The sequence below is a fragment of the Elephas maximus genome, chromosome 6, assembly GCF_024166365.1.
Source record: "Elephas maximus indicus isolate mEleMax1 chromosome 6, mEleMax1 primary haplotype, whole genome shotgun sequence".
Taxonomy (NCBI): Eukaryota; Metazoa; Chordata; class Mammalia; order Proboscidea; family Elephantidae; genus Elephas; species Elephas maximus.
The window spans coordinates 76,388,112-76,407,334 of record NC_064824.1 but is presented as its reverse complement, the minus strand read 5'-3'; the positions used below and the strand labels follow the sequence as shown (position 1 = coordinate 76,407,334).

Below are 19,223 nucleotides of genomic sequence, written 5' to 3'. Positions count from 1 at the left end.
GGTAAGGAAGGAGCATCTCTGTTCTTTAGAGCGCTCTGGTGGGTGGGCTCTGCAGCTGTACCTTAGGCACCCAATACTTGTACCTCTAAAGATTGGTAGGTGTCACTATCCTCAGACCTTTTTTGCAGGTGGCTAGGTGGTGTGGATGGAGCCTCAACCCTCAGTTCCCTGCTGTGGATCAGTGAGGGCTCTGTTTAATAGGTAGAGTGGTATCAGACCTCCAAAACTTGCCTCTCTGCTGCTCAGCTAAAACAATTACAGTCAGATCTCTAATAGAATTGCCTTTGCGTTATAATAGCCACCTGGTTCCATGTAGGGGTGAAAGCCAAAGACTGTGGATCTCTTATGCCTGGATGGAGCTGGTTCTGTACTGTTATTCCAGTTTAGGGAAATCAAGAAAGGATTTTTCCCCTGATTGTTAATTGCTGCTTTTCCCAGGCCAGGAGAATGGGTTAGAGAAAAACACACACACACACACACACACACAGAGCACTTCTCTCTCTGGCCCAGGGAATTCCAATGTTAATGAAGATGGGGCAGGGAGGGGAGGGATCAGATAGATAGGAGAGAGTAGCACAGGTAAAATAGACAAAATCATTTATCTTGTTTGGTGAGGGCTGTTTTATCTGAGATTCCAGAGGGGTGTGTAGCCTGTGTGTGCTTGCTGGGTCCCCACTGAGATTGTCCCAGGGGTTAGGGCTGTGTCTCGTGCTTGCCTTGTCTCAGGAAGACACCATCAGCCCTGCGGCACTTGCTCTGAAGCCCAGCACAAAGGGATCAGGGCTGGGTGGCTGCTTCTGTGTGATCTCTCTGTCCCCCGTCATTCAGGTTGGTTTGTAGCCTGTGTGCCCTGGCTGGGTCCCTGTGGTGATTGTCCCTGGAGGTTAAGGCTGCATCTCGTGCTTGCCTTGTCTCGGGAAGCCACTATCAGCCCCGCTGCACTTGGTCCAAAGCCCAGCACCAAGGGATCAGTGCTGGAACGCTGCGCACCAGGCTCTGGAGCCAGTTGCTGCTTCCGCGTGGTTTCTGCTTCCCCATCAGCCACGTTGGTGGGTAGCCTGCATATGGTGGCTGGGTCCCTGCTGAGATTTGCCCCAGGGGGTTAGGGCTGCATCCTGCTGAGATTTGCCCCAGGGGGTTAGGGCTGCATCCTGTGCTTGCCTTGTCTTAGGAAGCCATGATCAGCCCCATCGCTCTCGCACCAAAGCACTGCAAGGGCTAAGGATGCCGGACTCCAGAACTGGTAGCTACTTCAGCATGAGGTTTCTTGCTCCCCTGTCACTCAGGTCAATTCCTTAGTTCTGTGTTTGATGGTCAGGGTTCGTAGATTGTTATGTATGTAATTGATTCACTTGTTTTTTGGAGTTTTTGTTGCAAGAGGGATTAGCAGAAGCTTCTGCCTAGTCAGCCATCTTGGTCCCCATTGGAAATGGATTCTTTTGAGGAAGGGTGATCACTAGTCATATTTCTGTGGCTGTTAACTATTTTATATCCTGTGCATTTGATAAGCCTGTTGCCTCTTCCTGAAGCTGAGTGCTTATGACGAAGGACCTAGAGCTTAGTTCAGTATAAGAAGCAGGGTAGTATTTTTCCTTAAATACAGAAATCAAGAAACACACACAATTTTGAAGTCCCCCCCCAGTGAAATAACATGTTATATAACACATTTTGAATGTTCATATATCTTCAGTCTTCTGCCCTCAATTATAGGTAAACTTCAGCAAAACTATTTTTGGCCTATGGTAAAGTGAAAATACAAAGTTCCGTTTACACCAGTCTAGGTGCCATAAGAAGATAAGCAGAACTTGATTAAGACAAGAAAAAATAACCATGTGCATAACTGCCAGAAGGATACCCCCCAAATTCAACACCGTAATGAGTTAACAAAATGATTCCGTCCATCTGATCACGATTTCACTGTCTATCAGTCCCCTCCTATTCCTCACATCCCTTTTTGTCCACATTATATGCTAGGTCCACCATTATAATTTCTCCAGTAAAAAAGTCCTCAATGCCTGCACTGCTTCTCTGACTGCATTCACCTGACTTGATTCCAGCCCTGTAAGATTCTAACTACCTCCACCTTCTCTTGGTCTGCATCCAAGTAGCTGAACATTGATGGAGAAAATTACATATCAGCCTCATTCTACTTTTGGAGTGTTGTCTTTGAAAGTATTCTTAAGGTTCGTGGATTTACTGTGTACCACCTACTTTTTCCAGCTCTCAGGTTTTTGGTAGTACACTTTTACATCTGAAAGTATTTGCTGCCCTCCAGTGGGGTCTTTCATAATGGTGCAAGGTGAAAGAAACATTAGTTGAAGCAAAATAGCTGGGGTATGAGGCTTGCAAGTAAGGTAGTATAACCAGGAAGTGTGATTGGTTAAAAAGATTTGTCTCTCTTGGCTTTTGTATCCCTAGATAAGCTTTGTAAGCATATTTATGGTTTCCTGTGTGATAGTTATGGAGCCCAGGTGGGTTTTTGTTTTGTTTTTTGCACCATATTTGGAAAGCCAGAGGTTCCGCATGTAACCTAATGGAAGACACCATAAAAAACACGAGCAACCAAGGACTGGTGGTAAAGATGGGGAACTGCTATTTAAGGGGTTCAAGAATCTTAAAAATTCTGTGGTAACCAGGTAAAACCAGACAATATTTCTCAAAATCCGTATTACCAACAAAAAATTTAAACATACTCCGTGACTCAGCATTCTTCCATTAATGAAAACATATGGTATAAAAAAAAATTCAAAGCAGAAAATAATTAGATCTTGAGAGGGTTATATAATACAAACAATCATAGAAATTTTCCAGTGACTTTCATTTTCTGCTCTCAGGAATATAATTTCATATTTTCTTATCCATCCTTAAATTTGCTAACTCCTTTCAGTCCAAAACTCCCAGTTGACAATCTTGCCTCATTTTTTGTTGAAAAAATAGAAGCTATCAAACAGGAACTTCTCATTTCCTACTTTGCCCATCTATGAACCTATCTGCATCAAGGCCTACCTCCTGTTACAACTGATAGATCACCCCTCCAATAGAGGCCACCACATGTGCTCCTTCCGTCAGCTCAAGGACTTTGCCCTTTGAGTTTTTCCTCCCTCTCCTGTATTATCAACCACTCCTTTTCTCTGGGATCATTTCCAACAATATACAAACACGCTGTAGTACTGCCCATCTTAAAAAAGCCTCCTTGATCTTATCATCATCTCTCCAGTTACAGTCCCTTTCTCCGTTGCCTTTTATAACTAAATTTCTCTACCACCTCACTTTCTATTCCCTCCACCAGCTATTCCATCTGGTTTCTGTCCAACAGTCCACCAAAACTGCTCTTTTTAAATACCATAGGTTTTTCTTAGTGGCCTCCATGTGGTCAGATCCAATGCACACCTTTCTATTTACATTTTGCTTTTAGCTGCATTTGACAAGTTTACAACTTCTTCCTTGAAATATTTTTTTTTTTCTTGGTTTCTGAGAAACCAGTCTCATGATTTTCCTACTAACTCTCTGGCTTCTCTCTCTCAGTTTCCTTCATGGTTCCCCTTCTACCAAGTTTTAAATGTTGAAGTTCCCTAAGCTTTAATCAAAGACTCTGGACACTTCTCTTCTGCGTGCTTTTACTCAGGTAATCTCTCCAGTCCAAACTTGTTCTCTGAGCTATAAACATTAGCAGATGAAGTACATTTACCAGAAGAAAATGTTTCCATAGAGCAGCTGAAAATTATGATAAAATATTTCCCCATGAATTTTTAAAACTTAATGAACCAATTACTTCTATGAGTTAAAAACATAAAGTAGAGATGTTTAAGAGTCCTTGGAAGAAATGTTAAGACAACAGGAAGAAATGAAATGTGGGCTGATAAATCTCACGGAAGAGTGGAACAAATGTAACCATTGTAGAAATGAGAGCAAAATGAGAAGGAATACATGGATAAATAGAACCTGCTGAAAACACATAAAAGGATAAATTGAGTGGAAATGGGGAAGTGAGTAAAATAAAAGAAATGAAGAAACATTTAAAAAATTAAAAAAAGATAGCTATAAAGGCAAGCAAAGGAGATATAACTGCATAACTAAGGTGTGAGGAAAACAAATAAAGAGTAATTTAAAGATTTAATTACAGAAAACGTTCCTAAAATAAAAGAACACTTGAACCTATACCTTGAAAGGATCCAATGTATCCAAGAAGAAATTTACCCAAAAGAGCAAACAAGACATAGCCTAATAAAGTTGCTGAACTTCAAGATAAAAAAAAAGAGAATCAGTGAAAAAGATCAAGTCACTTACCAGGGGGAAAAAATAAAGTTGGGCTCAGTTTTCTCCAGAGCTATGTTCAATGCTGGAAAATCCTCAAAGAGGATTTTGGCTTTCCAATGGCTGCTATCAAGTATAAAAGCGTAAAACAAAGTGTCTTGAGCATGATTATGGTTCCCTCGAGTTTTATTTAAAGATTCTATTAGATGACAAACATACGACTAACCAAAAGATGTCCTGAGAAACATGACAAAGACTACCAAAGAGCAAAGACTAAAAAACATGGGGAAACAAAATCTAAATTTTATATGCTTGGTTATATAAAAATGAAAAACTAACAACAGTTACAAAAGGAGGAAGAAATAAAGTAAAAGTCAGTGTAAACATATTGATTTCTTTATCTTTAACAGTTGGAGCTCAATGGATAAATATAAAATTATGTAGAGCAGGAGGATGGGGTGGAAGAGAAAAATATATTAATACTTATTATAGGAAAAGGGAAAACTAAAAAATAGAGAATCGAGGTCATTATATAAAATCTGTAATTATCGAGACAACAACTAGAATAATACAAGCTTTCCTATTTAACAGATAAAACACATAAGAAAAAAATAATCAAAGGAAACTGACTAGTGAAATATTTTTTAAAATACAAAATATAAATAACATGAAAATGTTGAGACCAAATATATCGGTTAAATCAATAAACATAAATGGTATAAACTCACCTATTAAAAGAAATGTATATTTAGATTGTTTCAGAAAATAAAATCTAATTCAATGCTACAAAAATATCTATATTCTTTAAATCTTTAGGGAAAGCATACTGTTCTATCCACTCTCCTCCTCTTCTGACTTAGTTTTCCTGACCCATGAACCACTTTCCTGATCTCTATCTCTTAAGAGACAAGTGTGTTTTCTGTGCACCCTCTAGAGGAATTCCTGGTGTTCAATCTCTATTAATAATATATTATCATATAATATTTTGGGCAACCATGTTCCTGATCAGATCTGCTTGGTGTCCTTTAGCAAACTTAATGAAACAAGCCTGGTTGGATCAATAACCACTGTTCTTTTATGATCTTTAGAATATACCAAAAAAAAAAAAAACCCCAAATCCGTTGCTGTCCAGTCGATTCTGACGCATATATGATTCTCCTATTTCAAAGTATAGATCATTTTAGAGATTTTGTTGCTCTTAGCTGATAAGAAATGAGTAACACCCAGGAATTCAGAGGACTTCAGTCCTATACTCTCTCTGTAGTAGACACTGATACACTGCCAAGGTCCTCCTTCAGTACTGAAGGATTTATTCCCCCAAGCTGTTGAGAGTGGTGCAAATGGACAGCCCTCAGCTGTCAGCCCCCTTCAGGACTGGCACAGCTGAAGAGAGCTTCATTGTCTCAACTCACACTCCATTACAGGATGGTTTATATCCAATGACTGGTCAATATAGAGTTATAAAGGCCTGATCCCATCTTCGGAAGGTCTGAGGCTTTCCTCTGTCTGCCTTGTGTCCTTCCCTTCCCTTCTCTTACATAGGTGATGATCCCTAGAGTACTCCTGATGAATCTCCTGCCTGCTAATCTCCATCTCAGTCTCTGCCTAGCGGAGAAACCAACTTGTGCCATCCATTGTTGTTGATTTTTCTCTGCCACCAAGAAGAACCCTTCACTCCCAGAGATTCTGATTCTGTAAATTTTTAGAAGAGCCCAGGAATTTAACAAGCCCCCTGAATTACTCTAAAAGATGTTTTTGAGACCCACACTTTGAGAAACACTGCTTTAAAATGTAAAAGGAAATGAACCACGATTGTTTTGTGCACCACTTTATCCCTAGTGCCTACCATAGAACCTTACATGTGTAGTCTACAAACATTTGTTGGATAAATGAATATTCTTGTTCTGTCTTTCAAATTGCCTCCACACTCATTTCCCAGCAGAAAAATAAATGTGGTATTATTAAAGCTTTTACAGATGTGGAAGGGATGGTAAGGCATCTTGTAATGAAGCCATACCTGTGGCCAAGGAAAATGGCAATATGACAAATATCTGTGAGAGATTCTGCTATAACTTAATGTGCATTTAGTTTCGCATTTTTGCAAATAAACAAACAAAACCTTTTCCATTTGAAGTAATCCTGAAACAGAAAGAACTTGCCAGAAGAGTACAAAGAACTTTTTTTTTTTTTTTAACCTTTGAGAGTAAGTTGCTAACCTGATGTTCCATTATCCGGTCATATTTTAGCATCTATTTCCTATATAAAAGAACATTTTCCTACCTAACCATAACACAACCAATCCAGATCAGGAAATCAGCATTGACCTGTTACTACCATCTCATCCTAAGACCCTGATCAAGTTTTGCCAGATGTTTCAATAATGTCATTTATAGTAAAAGGATCCAGTCCAGGATCACTAGCCGCATTAACTGCATGTCTCTCTATTGTCTTCAACCTGTAACAGTTCCTTAGTCTTTTCTTGACTTTTATGACCTTGACACTTTTAAAGATCATAGGTAAGTAATTTTGTAGAATGTTCTCTAATTTGGCTTTGTCTGATGTTACCTTATAAGATTATACTTCTTTGGCAAAAACATTACAGAAGTGATGCTGTATTCTTCTCCTATCAGGTAGCCCACAATTTCAATTTGTCCCATTAGGAGGTTGTTCATTTTGATTATTTGATTAAAATGGTGTTTTCCAGGTTCCTGTATTATAAAGTAACTCCCTTTCCCTTTGTAATTAATAAGTAGTTTCTCAGGAGATGCTTTGAGATTATGTAAATACTATATCCTGTTCCTCATCAAACTTTCAATTTATTCATATCAGTATATTGTTGTTGTTAGGTGTCGTGGAGTCAGTTTCAACACATAATGACCCTATGTAAAACAGAAAGAAACACTGCCTGGTCCTGTAGCATCCTCACAACTGTTGCTTTGCTTGAGCCCATTGTTGCAGACACTGTGTTCATCCATCTCGTTGAGGGTCTTCCTCTTTTTTCTGACCCTCTACTTTACCAAGCATGATATCTTTCTCCTTGCTTCTAAGGAGCATTCTGGCTATCCTTACAATACAAATTTGTTCATTCTTCTGCCAATCCATGGTATATTCAATATTCTTTGACAGCGTCATAATTCAAAGGCATCAATTCTTCTTTGGTCTCCCTTATTAATCGTCCAGCTTACACATGCATATAAGGAGACTGGAAATATTATGGCTTGGGTCAGGCACACCTTAGTTGTCAAAGTGACATCTTTGCTTTTTAACACTTTAAAGAGGTCTTTTGCAGCAGATTTGCCCAATGCAATGCATTGTTTGATTTCCTGACTGCTGCTTCTTTGGGCGTTGATTGTGGATACAAGTAAAATGAAATACTTGACTACTTCAATATTTTCTCCATATACCATGAAGTTGCTTATTGGTCCAGCTGTGAGGATTTTTGTTTTCTTTATGTTGAGGTGTAATCCATACCAAAGGCTGTAGTCATCAGTAAGTGCTTAAAGTGCTCTTCACTTTAAGCAAGCAAGGTTGTGTCACCTGCATATTGAAAATTGTTAATGAGTCTTCCTTCAATCCTGATGCCGAGTTCTTTTTCATATGGTCCAGCTTCTCAGATTATTTGCTCAGCATACAGATTGAATAAGTATGGTGAAAGGATACAACCCTGACACACATTTTTCTTGACTTTAAACCATGCAGTATCCCCTCGTTCTGTTTGAACAACTGCTTCTTGGTCTATGTACAGGTTTCTCATGAGCACAGTTAAGTGTTCTGGAATTCCCACTCTTCACAATGTTATTCATAATTTGTTATGGTCCACACAGCCAAATGCCTTTGCATAGTCGAGAAAACACTAGTATTCTTTGTTTTTGGTTAAGATCCATCTGACGCCACGAATGATATCCCTTGTTTCCCATTCTCTTCTGAATCTGGTGTGAAGTTTTTGGCAGTTCCCTGTCAATGTACTGCAGCAACCACTTTTGAATGATCTTTAGCACAATTTTACTTGTGTGTCAGTTTGTCATACTGTGGTGGCTTGCGTGGTACTATGGTGCTGGAACCTATGCCACCAGTATTTCAAATACCTGCAGGACCACCCATGGTGAACAGGTTTCAGCTGAGCTTTCAGACTAAGACAGATTAGGAAGAAGGGCCTGGCGGTGTACTTATGAAAAAAATGAGCCAGTGAAAACCTTATGAATAGCAGCAGAACATTATCTGATATCTTGCCTGAAGATGAGTCTCTCAGGTTGGAAGGCACTCAAAAGACAACTGGGGAAGAGCTGCCTTCTCAAGGTAGAGCTGACCTTAATGACATGGGTGGAGTCAAGCTTCCAGAACCTTCATTTGCTGATGTGGCATGACTCAAAATAAGAAGAAACAGATGCAAACATCCATTAATAATTGGAAGGTGGAATGTATGAAGTATGAATCTAGGAAAATTGGAAGTCATAAAAAATGAAATGGAATGCATAAAGATCAATATCCTAGGCATTAGTGAGCTGAAGTGGACTGGTATTGCCCATTTTGAATTGGACAATCATATGGTCTACTATGCTGGGAATGACAAATTAAAGAGGAATGGAGTTTCATTCATCATCAAAAAGAACACTTCAAGATCTATCCTGAAGTACAACGCTGCCAGTGATAGGATAATATCCATAGGTCTACAAGGAAGACCAGCTAATACGACTATTATTCAAACTTATGCACCAACCACTAATACCAAAGATAAGGAAATCGAAGATTTTTACCAACTTTTGCAGTCTGAAATTGATCAAACATACAGTTAAGATGCATTGATAATTACTGGTGATTGAAATGCAAAAGCTGGAAATGAAGAAGGAACAGTAGTTGGAAAATAGGGTCTTGGTGACAGAAATGATGTGGGATATCACAGGAGAGAATTTTGCAATACCGATGACTTCTTAATTGCAAATACCTTTTTTTCAACAACATAAACAGCGACTATACACGTGGACCTCGCCAGATGGAATACACAGGATTCAAATCTGCTATATCTGTGGAAAGAGATGATATAGAAGTTCAAAATCATCAGTCAGAGCAAGGCCAGGGGTCAGCTATGGAACAGATCATCAATTGCTAATATGCAAGTTCAATCTAAAGCTGAAGAAAATTAGAACAAGTCCACAAGAGCCAAAGTATGATCTTGAGTATATATCACTTGAATTTGGAGACCATCTCAAGAATGGATTTGATGCATTGAACACTAATGATCAAAGAACAGACAGGTTGTAGGATGACATCAAGGACATCATCATACATGAAGAAAGCAAGAGGTCATTAAAAAGAGAAAAAAGGAAAGAAAGAAAAGACCTAAATGGATGTCAGAAGAGACTCTGAAACTTGCTCTTGAACTTAGAGTAGCTAAAGCAAAAGGAGGAAATGATAAAGTAAAAGACCTGTACATAAGATTTCAAAGGGCGGCTTGAGAAGACAAAGTAAAGTATTATAATGAAATGTGCAAAGACCTAGAGTTAGAAAGCCAAAAGGGAAGAACACACTCAGCATTTCTCAAGCTGAAAGAACTAAAGAGAAAATTCAAGCCTCGAGTTGCAATGTTGAAGGATTCTACAGGGAAAATATTAAATGACACAGGAAGCATCAAAGGAAGATGGAAGGAATACAGAGTCACTGTACCAAAAAGAATTGGTAGAGGTTCAACCATTTCAGGAGGTAGCTTATCATCAAGAACTGATGGTACTGAAGGAAGAAGTCCAAGCTGTACTGAAGACACTAGAGAAAAACAAGGGTCCAGGAATTGATGAAATACCAATTGAGATGTTTCAACAAATGGATGTGGCACTGGAAATACTCACTCATCGAATGCCAAGGAATTTGGAAGACAGCTACCTGGCCAACCAACTGAAAAAGACCTGTATTTGTGCCCATTCCAAAGAAAAGTGATCCAAAAGAATGCAGAAATTATCAAACATATCATTAATGTGTATCAGTATACACCCATATATTCCTATTTCATTCAATGGGTTATGATTTTTTACTATTATTTATTTTGATTCTTATATTGTCCTAGGTTTGTCCAGTGGAGGCTCCTTCAAGTTGACTGCTGTGTCCTTTTGATTTGAGGGCATTTTCTTATATTATGGCACAAATAAGATGTTCCAGGTTCATTTTGTACTTCCTCTACCGCAACCCTGGAAACAGACATTTCTCCAAGGAACCCTATTTAAAAGTACCTGTCCACTAGTCCACGACCTTTCACAAGGACTTATTATAAGCCTAAAATAAATGCTTAAAGAGGAGTTTATGAAAGCTATGTAATGAGTTGTTTCTTGCTTTTTGAATTTGAAAGATACTACACTCTGTGCTTGAAATTCTAAGCTCCAAATGTACAGGTTTCCTAAGAATTTATTGCATTATCTTCACTGTAGAGATATGTATCTTTAGCATATCTAGGAAGTAATGTAAAGTTAGTAATACCTTGCATAGTATAGTACATTTATATAACCAAGGCCCATAAAAGACAATAAAACCTAGTTAAAACTGCTTTGTGGTTAGATTTGTGACTGCCAGTTCAGCAGCATGGGGTGCTGGACTTTGAGAAGACAACCTTTGTTTGTGCCTTGGTGAAATCGTTTAGAAGGAAAATGATCTCTTCCTCACTAGTTTGTTCTAAATGAGACCCCCCCCCCCAAAAAAAAAAGAACCAAACCCACTGCCATCGAGTTGATTCCGACTCATAGCGACCCTATAAGACAGAGTAGAACTGCCCGAAAGAGTTTCCAAGGAGTGCCTGGCGGATTCAAACTGCCAACCTCTTGGTTAGCAGCCACAGCACTTAACCACTACACCATGAGGGTTTCCTCTAAATGAGACAGCTCCCATAAAACTGTCATGTAAACTGTAAAAAGCTGTTCTAATGTAAAGTGTGATTACTTGGAAATGCTAACAAATACATAGCTCTTCAAGCCTCTAAAAGTGAACTCCTTGGTTTTCTCAAGAAGAAAACTAACATGGCACAAAAACACCATCACTAGCGTGAAAACGTGTGATTGGCATTATATGCCAAAATTTTCATAGGACCTTTAACAATATATTTCAGATTTCAATTTGGCTGAAATCTCTCTGATAACCATGCTATTATTGCCTATTAATTTTCTTACATGCTTTGCTAAATTCAAATATTTTATTCCTTGGGGTCATCTACACATGAAGTGTTTGTTAAGCTTGTAAAATTACTGAGAATGAATCATTAAAGAAAATAAAGAAGAGTCTGTAGCTCTTTCAAAGGTAAGAAAATGGTTTCTTAGATTATGGGTGAACTTTGAATAATTAGTTCAGAAGAAGAGAAACACTGAAATCCCGCTTATTCAGTGGGAGTTTTGTAGAAAAGACAAAACTAATGAATTACCATTAATATTTTAGGGTATGAAAAGAATTGTTTTGTAAAGAGTTCTGTCTTTTACAGATACATATTGAGATATTTTTAAATAAAAAATAAAGGAAATATTTTTGCTATGAGGAGTAGGAGAGAGTATAGTTTAGGGGTGAGCAAACTTTCTGTAAAGGGACAGATAATAAATATTTCAGGCTTTGAAGCTATATGATCTCTATCACAACTATTCAATTATGCCATTGTAGCACAAAACAGCCATAAACAATACACACAAATTAATAAGTGTGCCTGTATTGTAATAAAACTTTATTTACAAAAGTAGGCAATGGGCCAGAATTGGTCTGTGGGCCATAGTTTTCCAGTCCCTGGTATAAATGAAACAAGACTGACAATGAGTTAATAATTATGAAAGCTGGATGATGGGTACATAGAAGCCTTATTACACTATTCTGCATGTTTTTTACGTGTTCAAATTTTTCCATAATAAATTTTCTGTAAGAAAGAGACAAAAAATAAAAAAGGGAGAGAGAGAGAGAAAATTTGGATAAGGGATGTAGAAGAGAATAGAAATAAGTAAACTGTGATAAAATACACTAAATGTTGTTGTTAAGTGCCGTTAAGCTGGTTCTGACTCATAGTAACCCTATGTACAGCAGAATGAAACACTGCCGGGTTCTTACCATCCTCATAACCATTGTTATGCTAGAGGTCATTGTTGCAGCTGCTGTGTTCAGTCCATCTCATCAAGGGTCTTCTTCTTCTTCGTTGACTCTTTACCAAGTCCTTCAGGGACTGGTCCCTCCTGAAAGCATGTCCAAAATATGTGAGACAAAGTCTTGCCATCCTTGCTTCTAAGGAACGTTCTGGCTATCCTTCTTACAATACAAATTTGTTCTTCTGGCAGCCCATGGTATTTCAATATCCTTCACCAAAACCGTAATTTAAAGGCACCAGTTCTTCTTTGGTCTTCCTTATTCATTGTCCAGCTTTTGCATCATATGAGGCGATTGAAAACACCATGGCTTGGCTCAAGTGTGCCTTAGTCTTCAAGGCGACATCTTTGTTTTTCAACACTTTAAAGAGGTCTTTTGCATCAAGTTTGTCCAATTCAATGAGTTTGATTTCCTGACTGCTGCTTCTATGAACATTTGCTGTGGACCCAAGTAAAATGAAATTCTCGACAACTTCACTAATTTTCTCCATTTATAATGAAGTTGCTTATTGGTCCAGTTGTGAGGATTTTTATTTTATGGTGAGGTGTAACCCATACTGAAGGCTGTGGCCTGATCTTCATCAGTAAGTGCTTAAAGTGCTCTTCACTTTCAGCAAGCAAGGTTGCATCATCTGCATATCACAAGGTGTTAATAAGTCTTCCTTTGATCCTGATGCCCCATTCTTCTTTGTATAGCCCAGCTTCTCTGAATATTTGCTCAGCTTACAGATTGAATAAGTATGTTGAAAGAATACAACCCTGACACACATCTTTCTTGACTTTAACGCATGCAGTATCCCCTTGTTATGTTTGCACAACTGCCTCTTGGTCTATGTACATGTTTCTCATGAGCACAATTAAGTGTTCAGGAATTCCCATTCTTCCCAACATTATCCATAATTTGTTACGATCCACACAGTCAAATGCCTTCGCATAGCCAATAAAACACAGGTAAACATTTTTCTGTTATCTCTGCTTTCAGCCAAGATTCATCTGACATCAGCAATGATACGCCTGGTTCCATATCCTCTTCTGAATCCATCTTGAATTTCTGGCAGTTCTGTCAATGTACTGCTGCAGCCACCTCTGAAGGATCTTCGGCAACATTTTGCCTGCGTGTGATATTAGTGGTATTGCTCGATAATTTCCGTATTCTGTTGGATCACCTTTCTTTGGAATAGGCACAAATACAGATTTCTTCCTGTTGGTTCGCCGGGTAGCTGTCTTCCAATTTTCTTGGCATAGATGAGTGAGTACTTCCAGTGCTGCATCCTTTTGTTGAAACATCTCATCTGATATTTCATCAAGTCCTGGAGCCTTGTTTTTTGCTACTGTCTTCAGTGCAGCTTGGACTTCTTCCTTCAGTACCATCAGTTCTTGATCACATGCTACCTCCTAAAATGGTTGAACCTCTACCAATTTTTTTTGGTACAATGATTCTGTGTATTCCTTTCATCTTCTTTTGATGCTTCCTGTGTCATTTAGTATTGTCCCTGCAGAATCCGTCAGTATTGCAACTTGAAACTTGAATTTTTTCTTCAGTTCTTTCAGCTTGAGAAATGCTGAGCATGTTCTTCCCTTTTGGTTTTCTGACTCCAGGTTTTTGTACATTTTGTTATAACATTTTAGTTTGTCTTCTCAAGCCGTCTTTTGAAGTCACCTGTTCAGCTCTTTTATCACTTCTTCCTTTTGCTTTAGCTACTCTAAGTTCAAAAGCAAGTTTCAGAGACTCTTCTGACATCCATTTTGGTCTTTTCGTTCTTTTTAATGACCTCCTGCTTTACGTATGATGTCCTTGATGTCATCCCACAACTCCTCTGGTCTTCTGTCATTTGTGTTCAGTGTGTCAAATCTATTCTTGAGATAGCCTCTAAATTCAAATGGGATGTATGGCTCTTGTGGACTTGTTTCAATTTTCTTCAGCTTCATCATGATCTTGCATATGCGCAATTGATGGTCTGTTCCACAGTTAGCCCCTGGCCTTGTTCTGAGGGAAGATACTGAGCTTTTCCATCATCTTTTTGCACAGATGTAGCCAATCTGATTCCTGTGTATTCCATCTGGCGAGGTCCACATGTACAGTGGCCATTTATGTTGTTGAAAAAAGGTATTTGCAATGAAGAAGTTGTTGGTGTTGCAAATTCTATCATACGATCTCCAGCGTTGTTTCTATCACCTGGACCCTATTTTCCAACTACTGTTCCTTTATCTTTGTCTACAACTTTTGCATTTCAACCACCAGTAATTATTAATGCATCTTGATTGCCTGTTTGATGAATTTCAGACTGAAAATTTGGTGAAAATCTTCAGTTTCTTCATCTTTGGCCTTATTGATTGGTGGGTAAATTTGGATAATAGTCATATTAGCTGGTCTTCCTTGTAGGCATATAGATACAATCCTATCACTGACAGTGTTGTTCTTCAGGAAAGATCTTAAAATGTTCTCTTTGATGATGAATGCCAGGCCATTCCTCTTCATTTTGTTATCCCAGGATAGGAGACCACATGATTGTCTGACTCAAAATGGCCAATGCCAGTACATCTCAGCTCACTAATGACTAGGATATTGATGTTTATGCATTCCATTTCATAATATACATAATTAAAAGTAATTTATTTTAATGGTCAGGTTTACTAGCAAGAATTGACTAATTTCTATTTCCTTTTTATAAAATCTGCCTCATCATTTTTTTAATGTACTGAATTTGAGTATTTATATCTACCCTTCAAGAAAGTAGCTATTTTTTTGTAACACACTAAATTTAGGCAAAATTAAGTGCCAAGAGATATTAAAATAGATTTTATTTTTAAAAGTCTGCACAGATAATAGAAGATATCATTCATATAGGACGTTAGGACACCTAGTAACAATGCTGTTGAAAATTCTTTGCTCAAAGTATACCCCTGCTCCAAATCCATTGCTATGATATGCAAAATATTAAATACAAATTAAAGACACAGCTAAAAAAAAAAAAAAAGACATAGTTATCTTTGATAGAATAAACATCCTTTTTTAGCTAGGAATTGAAGAGAAATGCAAAGAAGTAAATGGGGCTAGAGCCATGGTCCTGCTGGACTCTAGGTCTGTAAGTAGGTGGAGGTAATTGGGAGTTCATGCCCTTTGGGGTAGTAGAGAATCAAAGTGCCTAAGATAGGATGGATATCAGAGAAAGGGTCCCCGCCTAAAACCAGCAGCTAGGCTGATGATCCCCACTTATCCCACCCCCTTCACGAGGCAGTTTAAAAAAAATTGATGCTGACTATTGCCTGTCACTATAGCTTTATGGGAAGCTGCATGCTTCAGAATGCAGGAGGACAGAACCACCACAGCCTGGCAACAAATACCTCATGTTACCATGGAATATGTGATAAATTACTGGCCCAAATTCTTCTCTCCTGTCTGTACCCATATCCTTTAACTGTGACGTTCCTCCTCCACAAGGCAGCATATTTTTTCTACCCTTTGACATTGAGCTGTCATGGGACTTGCTTTGTTGGAAAGTAAAACTTCTCATCTCCAGCCAGTAAAAGATTCTGATTCAGCCTGGGTGCAAATATCAAATTGAAGGGGGAACTATGATATCCTGTCTTAAGATACCTGAAAGAATTAAGGTGGTGCCTGGTAGATCCTCATAGCTGAATAGCAGCATTTCTAGAAAGATTGAGGACAGGGTCCCTTGGAAGCCTAAAGAGTGGAAGGTCCCCATAATAAAGTCTGGAGTAAGAGAAATGTTTCAGAAATAATTGTGGATGTGCTTTTGGCAGATATTGTTCACTGAAAGCAAATGCATAGAAAATCTACATTTTTGAGAGAGCTGTATTGGCAAGCACACTGCCAGCTGGAACTTGAAAAGATTGAGAATGTTTGAGATGTTAAAGGATCTGGGGGCCAGCAACTTTTTACGTGCAGGAAGTACCTGAGGAAGCTTCGTAGCACCAAAAAGAGCATATTCTCTAACGCCCTCTTCAGAAGTGGCCAAAAAGACCAACAACAGCCAAAAAAATATGGGTATGGTTACACAAATATGTATGTAGGCATATGAGTATGAATATGTGGGTACATATGTATACTCTCGACGGCACTGGGTATGTATTCTCAGAGAGCAGTATGTGTGTGCATGCATGTATATACATATACATAATGAACTACATAGGGGACACAGATCGGGATATTTCTTAGACATAACCAAACACCTCACAAGACTGCCTTTTGGGATTTGAGGACTTATGACCACAGTCTCGTGGGACAACTAGTTAATTGGCATAATATAGACCATAAAGTGTATGTTCATCCCAATGTGGTATGTAGTGTCTAGGGTCTTAAAATCTTATAAGTGGCTATCTAAGATACAACTATTGGTCTCTACCCACCTGGAACAAAAGAGAAAGAAGGAAACCAAAAACTCAGGGAAGAAAGTAGTCTAAAAGACTAATAGTCAACAGGAACCACAGCATCATCTAACCTGAGACCACAAGAACTAGATGGCAGCCAGCTACCGCTATCGACTGTTCTGATCAGGGCCACAATAGATGGATCCTTATAGAACAGAAGAAAAATGTGGAACAGAACTCATATTCTTACAAAGTCCAGACTTACTGGATCAGCTGAGACTAGAGGACTCCCTAAGACTATGGCCCTGGGATACACTTCAAACCTCAAACCAAAATTATTCCTTGAGGTCACCTGTTAGCTAAATAACAGAATGGATCATAAAGTAAAGAATATCATCAGTGAGTAATAAGCTTCTTTAAAAAAAAAAAAAAAAAATCAACTGTAGGAGACCAAATGGCCAAAAATTAAAGCAGAGAAGAGAAGGTAAGGGGACAGGGAAACTATAGTACAGGAAATTGTACAACCAGAATGGAATGAACGAGAACAATGACACTGTTATGGATTGAATTGTGCCCCTCAAAAATGTGTGTCAATTTGGCTATGTCATGATTCCCAGTATTGTGTGATTGTCCACTATTATGCCATTTTGTCATCTGATATGATTTTCCTGTGTGTTACAAACCCTACCTCTATGATGTTAATGAGGCAAGATTAGAGGCAGTTATGTTAATGAGGCAGGACTCAACCTGTATCTTCAGTCAGTCTCTTTTGAGACATAAAAGAGAGAAGTGAGCTGAGAGACAGGAGGACTTCATACCACCAAGAAAGTAGAGCCAGGAGCAAAGCATGTCCTTTGGACCTGGGATGTCTGTGCTGAGAAGCTCCTAGATCAGGAGAAGATTGATGACAAGGATCTTCCCCCAGAGCTGACAGATGGAGAAAGGGTTCTCCTGGAGCTGGCACCCTGAATTCTGACTTCTAGCTTTCTAGATTGTGACAGAATAAATTTCTGTTTGTTAAAGCCATCCATATGAGGTATTTCTGTTATAGCAGCAATAGATAGCTAAGACAGACACATTGTGGAGAATGTAACCAATATCACTAAATAATTTGATATTTAAAATTGTTAAATGGGAACCTAATTTGCTGTGTAAACTCTCACCTTAAACACAATAAATACTAAAAAACAAAACAGTGGCCAAGACTAATGATCATAGTTTCGTTCTGATTCTAATCCCTGCTGAGAATTTGCATTTCCACCCCAGATACACTGAATAAGAATCTATTTTAACAAGATCCTCAAGCGATTCTTTTGTATGATAAATTTTGAGAAAACATACTAGTGGTTCTCAGAATTTAGTCCTTAATCAGCAGCATTAGCATCATTCTGGGAACTGGGGTGAACCAGTTCTAAGCCCTGGTTGAAACCAAGAGCAGTGGAGGACAATGGACTGGAGACTCAACCCCAGACAGCAGAATGAGCATCTAATCAAGGAACATTTTCCATCCCCAGAGAAGGTGAATGTGGCAACGTTTGTCTAGTGGTATTTCAGAACAAGGGAGCTAATGCCTTCTAGTTGTCCCCTTTTTGACTAAAAATCCAGTGCCGAGTTGATTCCGACTCATAGCGACCCTATAGGACAGAGTAGAACTGCCCCATAGAGTTTCCAAGGAGCACCTGGCAGATTCGAACTGCCAACCCTTTGGTTAGCAGCCATAGCACTTAACCACTACGCCACTAGGGTTTCCCCTTTTCTAGAGGGTTAATTGCAATTATCCTATCCTTGTTCCATCATCTCCCAAATCATACACACATTTGATATATAAGATTTTTTTTTTTTATTGAACTTTAGATGAAGGTTTACAGAACAAACTAGTTTCTCATCAAACAATTAGTACACACATTGTTGTTCGACATTGGTTAACAACCCCACGACATGTCAATATTCTCCCTTCTCAACCCTGGGTTCCTATTAGCAGCTTTCCTGCTCCCTCCTACCTTCCAGTCCCGGCCCCAGGGCTAGTACAGCCCTTTAGTCTTTTGTTCCATGGGTGTGTTCAATCTTTGGCTTAAGGGTGAACCTCAGGAGTGGCCTCATTACTGAGCTGAAAGGGTGTCTGGGGGCCATACTCGCAGGGTTTCTCCAGTCTATCAGACCAGTAAATCTGGTCTTTGTGAGTTAGAATTTTGTTTCACATTTTTCTCCAGCTCTGTCTGGGACCCTCTATTGTAATCCCTGTCAGAGCAGTCAGTGGTGGTAGCCAGGCACCATCTAGTCGTGCTGGACTTAGTCTGGTGGAGGCTGTGATAGTTGTGGTCCATTAGTCCTCTGGACCAATCTTTCCCTTGTGTCTTTGCTTTTCTTCATTCTCCTTTCCTCCAGACAGGGTGGGATCAGTGGAGTATCTTAAATGGCCACTCACAAGCTTTCAAGACCTCAGACACTACTTACCAAAATAGGTTGTAGGACATTTTCTTTATAAACTGTTATGCCAATTGAGCTAGATGTCCCCCGAGACCATAGTCCCCAGCCCTCAGCCCAGTA

The 19,223-nt window shown here is 38.9% G+C and overlaps 2 protein-coding genes across 2 annotated transcripts in view; one reads left to right on the top strand and one right to left on the bottom strand.

Moving 5' to 3' along the window:
- Window positions 1-6,926, bottom strand: part of LOC126078331 (uncharacterized) — a 56,366-nt gene extending 49,440 nt beyond the window's left edge. The window contains exons 1-2 of the mRNA XM_049888828.1: window positions 6,820-6,926; window positions 908-1,079 (exon numbers count right to left, since the gene is read on the bottom strand). Coding sequence (XP_049744785.1) covers window positions 908-1,079; window positions 6,820-6,926 — 279 coding nt within the window. The remainder of the gene's footprint in view (window positions 1-907; window positions 1,080-6,819) is intronic.
- The window catches only part of PDE11A (phosphodiesterase 11A), a 600,047-nt gene that overhangs the window by 40,843 nt on the left and 539,981 nt on the right, over window positions 1-19,223 (top strand). The window lies entirely within an intron of this gene.